At 37.4% G+C, this 10,085-nt stretch overlaps 1 protein-coding gene and 1 long non-coding RNA gene across 2 annotated transcripts in view; both read left to right on the forward strand.

The window, feature by feature from the left end:
* Positions 1-1,688, forward strand: part of LOC103524349 (COP9 signalosome complex subunit 2) — a gene marked incomplete in the record, with an annotated part of 22,880 nt that extends 21,192 nt beyond the window's left edge. Inside the window, 1 exon segment of the mRNA XM_026833475.1 lies at positions 1,279-1,688. Within this exon segment, the coding sequence (XP_026689276.1) occupies positions 1,279-1,398 (120 nt within the window).
* Positions 1,689-2,302: 614 nt separating this feature from the next.
* LOC113473941 lies at positions 2,303-2,839 on the forward strand. Its single transcript, XR_003395718.1, has 2 exons — positions 2,303-2,429; positions 2,617-2,839. It is a non-coding gene; the product is annotated as an uncharacterized LOC113473941 (long non-coding RNA).
* Positions 2,840-10,085: the final 7,246 nt, after the last annotated feature.

A 10,085-nucleotide genomic window follows, 5' to 3' on the forward strand; every position in this document is an offset into this window, starting at 1 on the left:
CAAAACACACAACGCAAATGATTCGGAGCTGAATGTAAACGCCTTCCTGCCCCTTCACTTCTCCTCGTCATGCCGGTCCTTTGACTCGTGCACAAAAAAAAACGACAATAAGGGGAGCACAGGGCAGGAGCAGTGGCAGTAGAAGTGGCGAGGCGAGTGAGGTGTTTACATTCTCGTCATGCCCAATTCCCTGCCCACTTTCCTGCTCATTGCCACAGAAGTGAGCTGAATGTAAATGAGGCATTAAAGTTTAATGGAGACAACTGTAACAACGGAGGTCTTATCGTCCGGAAATTCAAGGGAGAAGGAGGGCAGGATAGGAGAAAACCCGCAGTTCCGAAAACAAACGTTACCTGTTTCGGATTAAGTTTGGCGCGGGTGGGAATCAAACCCGCTACCCAGCGCCTATAAAACAGACGCGCTACCTTCCAAGCTAACCACGCTGCGCTGGTTTTATCGCGTGATTGACTGTGGTCGCAGTTGTGGACGCGGTTTTGTCATTTTCCAAATGTCTTGATCTCTATTCTATTCTAATGGGGGAGTTGCAATTTGGAAAATATTATTAATAAAAGGTCGATTCCTACGTAAAAAAATGTGAAAAATCCAAATCTGAGGTCAAAACTTGGAAAAAGTAACTTTAAAAGGTCGAAAATTCAAATTTTAATTGCTTGTTCTAATGAAAAAGTTTAAAGAGCTGTGACGTCAGACTTCACGTCAAAATGCGCAGAAACGCTTGCGCACATACAAACGAAGCGGGAGTCATGAATTATGACGTCATCGCCTACGGGAGCGTATGTCGTGACGTCAAACTTCACGACTTACCGGTATTTTTTAAATCGATTTATCTCAGTATCTAGAAGTCGTAGAAGAAAAAGAAAAATTCCGTTGGTCCTCATACTTATTAAATTAAAAAAAAAATAACGGAGGTCTTATCGTCCGGAAATTCAAGGAAGAAGGAGGACAGGATAGGAGAAAACCCGCAGTTCCGAAAACAAACGTTACCTGTTTCGGATAAAGTTTGGCGCGGGTGGGAATCAAACCCGCTACCTAGCGCCTATAAAACAGACGCGCTACCTTCCAAGCTAACCACGCTGCGCTGGCTTTATCGCATGATTGACTGTGGTCGCAGTTGTGGACGCGGTTTTGTCATTTTCCAAATGTCTAGATCTCTATTCTATTCTAATTGTTTTGTTTGCAGGTGCGAGGCGTATTACAAGTAGAACGTGAACCAGAACACGGAGCAAGATATACAGCCCTGGAGAAATGGACTGTTTGCAGGTGCGAGGCGTATTACAAGTAGAACGTGAACCAGAACACGGAGCAAGATATACAGCCCTGGAGAAATGGACTAACCAACTGTGTTCCCTACACAACGTAGTGCTCAACCGAATGAGTTGATGTGTTCCCTACTTCACTCAAACTATTGTTCCCTACCTCACTGGACAATGAGATGTGTTCCCTACAGCACAGGACGTACCAACTGTGTTCCCTACACAACCGAATGAGTTGATGTGTTCCCTACTTCACTCAAACTATTGTTCCCTACCTCACTGGACAATGAGATGTGTTCCCTACAGCACAGGACGTACCAACTGTGTTCCCTACACAACCGAATGATCTGATGTGTTCCCTACTTCACTCAAACTATTGTTCCCTACCTCACTGGACAATGAGATATGTTCCCTACCTTTCGGAAGTGGCGATTTTTTGGACACCAATTTTGGTTCAAGGCGAATGAAATTAAAGGGGACACAAATCGCCCAACGGTAACGCGGTTGCTCGACGTACAGAAGGTCCCGGGTTCGATTCCAGAAGCGGCAAAAGTTGATGTGTTCCCTACTTCACTCAAACTATTGTTCCCTACCTCACTCAACAATGAGATATGTTCCCTACCTTTCGGAAGTGGCGATTTTTTGGACACCAATTTTGGTTCAAGGCGAATGAAATTAAAGGGGACACAAATCGCCCAACGGTAACGCGGTTGCTCGACGTACAGAAGGTCCCGGGTTCGATTCCAGAAGCGGCAAAAGACACATGTTTCTAATTTTACGGCATCATTTATTCAGTCTGGTTCATATAAGATTGGTAGAAATTGCCCCAGGCAATAATTTCGCCTTTTGTTTGTAATTTCTTGTATTTGTGTACATTTAATTATAACCAAAAAAGGGTCTAAATAAATAAATAATAAGATGAAGATGTATCAACATTAGCTGAACCTAATTTATAGGGTAGAAATATTGGCTTATCATAATATAAGGGACGCCAGTTTGTAATAGGGTTGTGTGGATTAATGCACCTACATATATGTCCTCTGATAAATCTACTTATCCAGCCGAAATTTTCTTCCAATGGGAGGTAGTAGAACGCTGAAAAAAGCACAGAAAAGGCGCAAAGAGACAAAAAAGTTAAAACGAAACAACGTTTTAAAGGTGTGGTGTCCACACATGCGGACGCCAGTTTGTAATAGGGTCGTGTGGATTAATGCACCTATATGTCCTCTGATAAATCTACTTATCCAGCCGAAATTTTCTTCCAATGGGAGGTAATAGAACGCTGAAAAAAGCACAGAAAAGGCGCAAAGAGACAAAAAAGTTAAAACGAAACAACGTTTTAAAGGTGTGGTGTCCACACATGGTCGACCGGCCGTCGATCGACGATGATTCACATCGATCGATTGAGGGCTGTCGACTATGTTTTAAATGTTGAAATGAAAGGAAGTTTTAAAAGTTAAAACGAAACACGTGGGAACTTTGGAAGATAGTCTCCCATTTTAATGTAATGTAACCTCTGGGAATGCTCATTTCAAGATGCCCAGACTCCAAGTTCTTATTTCCTGTACTAGATTCGTAATTGCCTCAGGCCATGGTAATAACTAGGCTTTGGTTTGGGTAATCCAACCTATGTGGTACAGACAACTGGTGCTTGAAACGACATCTCAACACACACATCAAACCTTTCAATTGTGCCCTGTGCGAGTACAAAGCAGCCAGACCAGAGAGATTAGCGACCCATGTGATCAAAGTACACAACAAGAGGATATGCAGCAAATGTAGTTTCCTAGCTGATGACCAGGAAACGTTAAATGAACATCTACAACAGCATATATTCTGGGAATGCTCATTTCAAGATGCCCAGACTTAGGGTTGCCAACTTTTTTTTCGGCATATACGGTACAAACTAGCAAAATGGTGAAAAAATACGGATTTCCCGATTTTTACCCGAAACAAAGGTATGCAAAAATACGGATTGTTCCGGGAAATAACGTACGGTTGGCAACCCTACCCAAACTCCAAGTTCTTATTTCCTGTACTAGATTCGTAATTGCCTCAGGCCATGGTAATAACTAGGCTTTGGTTTGGGTAATCCAACCTATGAATCAATGCTGACTTCGTTTTAAATTGTTAAGTTAACCCTTTATGTCCTTATGCAAACTTTATAACAAATCCAAACTGAAATGATTAATAATGAACTTTACGAAGAAAATGAATATTGTTTTGTTATTAAAGCCTGCCTCGGTAGCCAAATAGACAGGGGTTCAATCCCGCCTGAATCAAAAAATTTTGCTCGAGAAAATGAGATATCTCTTTTTTTATTATTATTATTATTTTTTTTTTTTTATTTTAGCTTAGTTCCCTTTAGGGATGTTTACATTATTCTCTGAAATATAATGTTAATGTCTGATAGTTATAGCAGAGGGTTAGATGGGGTGAGAATGCCTTGGGCAATAACCTGACCATTCCAGTATCACCGGGTTCGATTCCCGAATTTTTTTTTTTTTTTTTTTTTTTTTTTTTTTTTTTTTTTTTTTTTTTTTTTTTTTGCAAGGGAAAAAGAGCAAGGAGAAAAAAATGTGCATAAAAAATATTTTCATTTCCCCTAAATATACATAAGTTTAGCTAAAAGCTAAATATAATTCAGCTCGGGTCTACATCCTTTGAATGGAAAAAAAAGAGGAAAAAGAAAGAGAGCATTAGAGCGAGAGAGAGAGAGAAATCCAAATAAACAATCATCATAAAACGATAAAGTTACAAAGAATAAAATAAAAAAGAGGGGAAGAGATAGAAACTTCAACTGTGCCCTGTGCGAGTACAAAGCAGCCAGACCAGAGAGATTAGCGACCCATGTGACCAAAGTACACAACAAGAGGATATGCAGCAAATGTAGTTTCCTAGCTGATGACCAGGAAACGTTAAATGAACATCTACAACAGCATACGGTACAGACAACTGGTGCTTGAAACGACATCTCAACACACACATCAAACCTTTCAACTGTGCCCTGTGCGAGTACAAAGCAGCCAGACCAGAGAGATTAGCGACTCATGTCACCAAAGTACACAACAAGAGGATATGCAGCAAATGTAGTTTCCTAGCTGATGACCAGGAAACGTTAAATGAACATCTACAACAGCATATATGAAAAAAGCCCAAGGAGCATCCCTCCAAGAGGGATCGCTCCAGCACTACAGATATAGTAAGTATGATTAGGAGGCTCCTGACTTTTGATCCGAAGGTGCTGGGTTCAAATCTCGACCATGACGGAAATTTCCGACATGTAGGTATGGTTCCCGGAATGACAGGTGTTAAAGAACGATCTCCGGATGATATAGTAAGTATGATTAGGAGGCTCCTGACTTTTGATCTGAAGGTGCTAGGTTCAAATCTCGACCATGACGGAAATTTCCGACATGTAGGTATGGTTCCCGGAATGACAGGTGTTAAAGAACAATCTCCGGAGTATTTTTAAGATAAAATAAGTCAAATTTAGGGTAAAAACAACCGTTGAATAAGGTTATAAAAAATGGTCGGTTCATCAAAAGTCGAAATAAACAGCATTAAACAGAAAAGAACCATCCGAAACGCAATTCCCCTTACGGAAGGTTCTTTTAATGCTGTCCAAATATGAGTGCACGGTGTGGTTCACTGCTTCATTAACAAAACACCTTCTGTTTCCTTTGCAGGTGCTACTCTCCTTAGCAGATTCCGGTATCTTGTTGACTCCTTAGACGTCTTCATTGCTTCATTCAAATTGAAAAGGACTTTTCATCATTCCAAGGACTAGGAAGCTCTCAGCATTCTAAGGACTAGGACAACATTCCACAACCAAGGAATCCACGGTCAAACTAGGATTAATTTAAGGAAGAGCCAGGATTGAAAAAAAAAGAGTGTTTCACCAGTATTATAAGATAAAATGCTTCGGGAAGTGAGACGATTTTATTTCTTCTAAATCCAAAGATCTTCGTTACCAAAATTAATGTGCAATAGATATCCAAATGATAGGTTAATACCAAACTAGGTAAATATCTACCTACCCAAACCTAAAGTAGGTATTAGATAAATATTTAAATAACAATAAAAATCTTCCAAGTGTGGTCCCAGACATAAAATGATTTTACGGTAAAAAAAAGGCATGTAAATAACATAGGTACATAATTTATGTTAAATAACTTTTGCAAATAGCTAATACATATTTATAATTGGAGAGTTTTATTCAAGAAGACCCTAAGTTTTAGGTAAAACAGGTTTGAATTTTTAGATTTCCATTGTAAAGTATTGGAAGGATTTCCAGAAAACTCGTGTATCTTGATGAATAATGAAGATATCAACATGATTCTTTTTGAGAGTGATTTTCATTTCAACAACATTCCGAATTAGAAAAGCCCTTTTACCTAAGAAGGATCTAAGCAAGAGTTGGACATTCTTGAATACAAGCCTTGAATTACCTATAATTTATTAATTTGTACAAATAATAGTAAAAAAATAGTAAATAATATTAAAAGAATTGAATAAGGTTATAAAAAATGGTCCGTTCAAAAAAGGTGGAAATAAACAGCATTAAACAGAAAAGAACCATCCGAAACGCAATTCCCCTTACGGAAGGTTCTTTTAATGCTGTCCAAATATGAGTGCACAGTGTGGTCCACTGCTTCATTAACAAAACACCTTCTGTTTCCTTTACAGGTGCTACTCTCCTTAGCAGATTCCGGTATCTTGTTGACTCCTTAGACGTCTTCATTTGTCTCGAACTTCACCACTCCAAGGACTAGGAAGCTATCAGCATTCCAGATTCCACTATGATTGCCCTGGTCATTTCAAGGACCTCATGAGAAAACTAGGATTGGCTGAACAAGGATCAAACAGGATTGGTCAAACAACATCTACCTGGGGATCACAGAGTGAATAGTGAACACCCTGGTATTTTGGAGTGCTTTTTATTTATATTGCCCGAATAGGACTAAAGAGTCCCTTTATCCCAGCTGCTGGAAGTAAGATAAACCTGCGATGTGCGATTTTATTTCTAAATCCAAAGATCTTTTTCTTTACCAAAATTCATGTGCAATAAACTATTAAATTTAGATATCCAGATGATAGGTTCCTACCAAATTAGGTAAATATCTACCTACCTAAACCTAAAATAATATTAGATAAAAATATTAAAATAACAATAAAAATCTGAGACACACTGTAAGATTAATCCGATTGGATTAAGGCTTAATTTCCAAGTGTGGTCCCAGACATAAAATGAGTTTACCGTAAAAAAAAGTCATGTAAACAACATAGGTACATAATTTATGTTAAATAACTTTTGCAAATAGCTACATATTTATAATTGGAGAGCTTTATTCAAGAAGACCCCATGAAAATCAAGTTTTAGGTAAAACAGGTTTGAATTTTTTGATTTCCATTGAAAAGTATTGGAAGGATTTCACATAAAACTCGTGTATCTTGACGAATAATTAAGATATCAACATGATTTTTTGTGCGGTTTTTATTTTCAAGAACATTCCGAATTAGAAAAGCCCTTTTACCTAAGAAGGATCTAAGCAGGAGTTGGACATTCTTGAATACAAGCCTTTGAATTACCTATAATATATTAATTTGTACAAATAATAGTAAAAAAATAGTAAATAATATTAAAAGAATACAAATGTGTACAGACTAAAGAAAATTGTAAATCACACTTTGTGATATATGTAGATTCATACTTTTTCATATTTATTGTTTTTAAGAACTCGATTTTTAAAAAAAGGAAAACACCCATTTAATTTTACTAGTCATTATCATTATAGAGTCAATTTTATCGGTAGGTATTTAATTTCAACTAGAACATTAATGGTCGAGGCCATGAGCTGATTTTAAACTCGGTTTAAGTTAAACTCTAGGATTAAGAGATTTGATTGGCTGAAAATTTGGCTGATTTTTTTTTTTTTTTTTTTTTTTTTTTTTTTTAAATCAACCAATCAGATTGCCTTCATCCAAGAGGTAAACTTAAACACAGCTTAATCTCTAATAGTGGCCCTGGTAATAAATTAAACATTGCTATCTGGGTAATATTAACCCTCAGGTTTACGCTAGTCAACAGTCTTATGTTAACTCTCTGTCTCTAATATGTTGGTCCAATTTGGACGTTTTTAACACATCTCCGCTGGCGCAGATGCCCTAAATTCGTGTCAACATGAAACTGATGTAGACCTGAGGGTGAGAGAAAGAGAGAGAGAGAGGAGAGGAGAGGAGAGAGCGCCTTATAATCAATTATAGGATCAACGGTCTGATGTGAAAGTGTTTAACAAACCCTAAACATTTTAACCCGATCATATAGACGTGCCTGCTAGAGATTTAACACGTTGTGAATTTGTCACATCCACCAATAACTCAATATTAATAGTTTTGTATGTACGCCGTTCTTTTATTAGTTATGCAATACGCAACACAAGAAGTAGAGGGTAGGGGTAGTATTAGTTGGAATGTTGCCAAATTCCGAATAAAGCTAATGTTCTTCATTGTAACAAGTGTGCTCAATTGGCAACATTTCACCCCTTCTATTGTCTTTTTTTTTACTTTCTATTACCATAAGTATAGGGAACCTAATACTAATGTAATGAGAAAGTATTGTAATCGGTCCAAATATTGAAAATCGGGAAATGAGTGGAAATATCCGTTTTGGGGTCCCCTGATTCCTGATTACCCCCTGGTAATTGTTATACCTTGATTCCAAGTGCTTACCTATAGATAATTTTGAATGTTTACAGAATAAAATATTGAAAGAAAACAGAAAGAATAATTAAGAGAGAGAGAGAGAGAGAGAGAGAATCACAAGACACCGATGGAAAATTTGTTTATTTTATCATCATATTATTATTTGAAAATTGAAAACTAATTTGCTTGAATGAAATTATATTTCTTGCTTTAGGATTGTGCAATATTTTACATCTAATTAGAAAAATTTCGTAATAAATAGGTAGATATATATCTATCTACCTTTACCGTCGCTAGTCATTCGGTAAATAGTACCTACGTACCTACATATTTATAAATAGCAACCCCTGATCTATGGTCTCATAATTATTAACCCCTTGCTGCAGGTAAGCACGATTAGGTTTGCGGACGTTGGGGTCTTCTAGAATAAGTTTTGAACTTTACAGCAAAGAACAGTAATAATAATTTTACCGAAGGTGACGACTTTTGAGACATTTCTGTATTTTTAAAGTCTCAACAGCTGAAAAGATGAGATAGGTACATAATTAATTAATGACATACGTAGCCTACCTTTAAATTTCCGGGTATAAAAACAACGGCTTACGTTGTTTATTAGGAGACAATTTTATACCTCATTTGTTTTATTTTGTTTATTTCAGGGATTACAGATGCGTTAGAGTTGGTTTGAGTTTTTATTTATTTGTTTTTTTTTTTTTTATTTGGGCGGATTTTATAATACGTCTTGAAAATTCGGCCTTTTTTTTGGCGGAAAAGTGAGTATCCTAGTTTTCTTGCGTGATTTTTTGCAGTTAACCTGACCCGTGCAGTTTCCTTTGAAGGGTGTGAATAGCTTCAAACTTTTGTGGAAGGATTATATATTTTGGACAGCGAATTGACGTAAGTGATGATTTTCATTTATTTTTACCTTTCCTAATTCCTATACGAAGTAGGTTGGGTATCTACTTACTTATATGTAGAATTTTTGATAATAATAAGAACAAGCTGGGCCCGTCCCTCCGGGAATTTGTGTGAGAAAATGTGAAAAAAATTCCCCCAAAAACCAGTTTTTTTTTTTTGTTTTTTGGCTTTATGGTTCTCTGGACAAAATTTGCACCACCACTTCCGTGATCCTGGTAAAAAAGACCTTTAATTTGATATATAGGTCGACCAGGTTTGGATAAGTCTTTCTATGGGGACAGACCGACCGACCGACAGACAGACGACAACGAAGCGAATACAATAGTCCGTCCACTATACCTTTTATTATTACTATTGTAATTTAATAAAGGAAGGACGGACTAAAAAGTAATTTCCATTATTGTGCTGAGCATAAATGCTTATCACAACATGTCGTTTTTCGCATACGCTAAATTTTATTACCTACATGACTTGGACTCGAACCTTTAACCTCCAGATCCAGAGTCTATCGTGCTAACCATCCACTACATTAATGAGGTTGGTAAATACTTATAGGATTTTTTCCCTCTACCTTAATATTATGATTTGAACATTTCGTCCCATTTCATCAAAATCAGACAACCCGCAACCCGTTCAAGTTAAACTTGAAATAATTAAAAGGCAAATTACAGGAGCCGATTCGATTATCGCCCGGGGCAAACTTTATCCTAAACAATGGTTTGTTCCTAAGTTTCGTTCTTGGAACGGCTGGCTTTCTCCTACCTTGTCTTCTTTTTTTTTTTTTTCTTTTTTTTTTAAGAGGTTTGACAGAGGGAAACAATTCATCACAATACAGAAACCTGCTCTACCAGAAATCAAAATCCCTTTCACCTATCCTGCAAATATCGTACCCAAAATCACATTTGTACAACAACGGCCTACTGTTATAGAGGATGGGAGTAGTAGTCTACATGCAGTCCACAATCAGAACAATACAGTCACCCTTAATAATCTCAACACTGTCACGCTAAGTACAGCAAACAATGTTACTCTTAGCGGACCTAGTCTATCCACCACCACAGCCAACCCTACTGTTATTAACCTGAAGAAGTCAGGAGTCATCAAGGAGAAGAGATTCTCCTGTTGTTACTGCGCATGGAGTGGTACAGACAACTGGTGCTTGAAACGACATCTCAACACACACATCAAACC

This window comes from Diaphorina citri, unplaced genomic scaffold (genome assembly GCF_000475195.1).
Source record: "Diaphorina citri unplaced genomic scaffold, Diaci psyllid genome assembly version 1.1 scaffold95, whole genome shotgun sequence".
Classification (NCBI taxonomy): Eukaryota; Metazoa; Arthropoda; class Insecta; order Hemiptera; family Psyllidae; genus Diaphorina; species Diaphorina citri.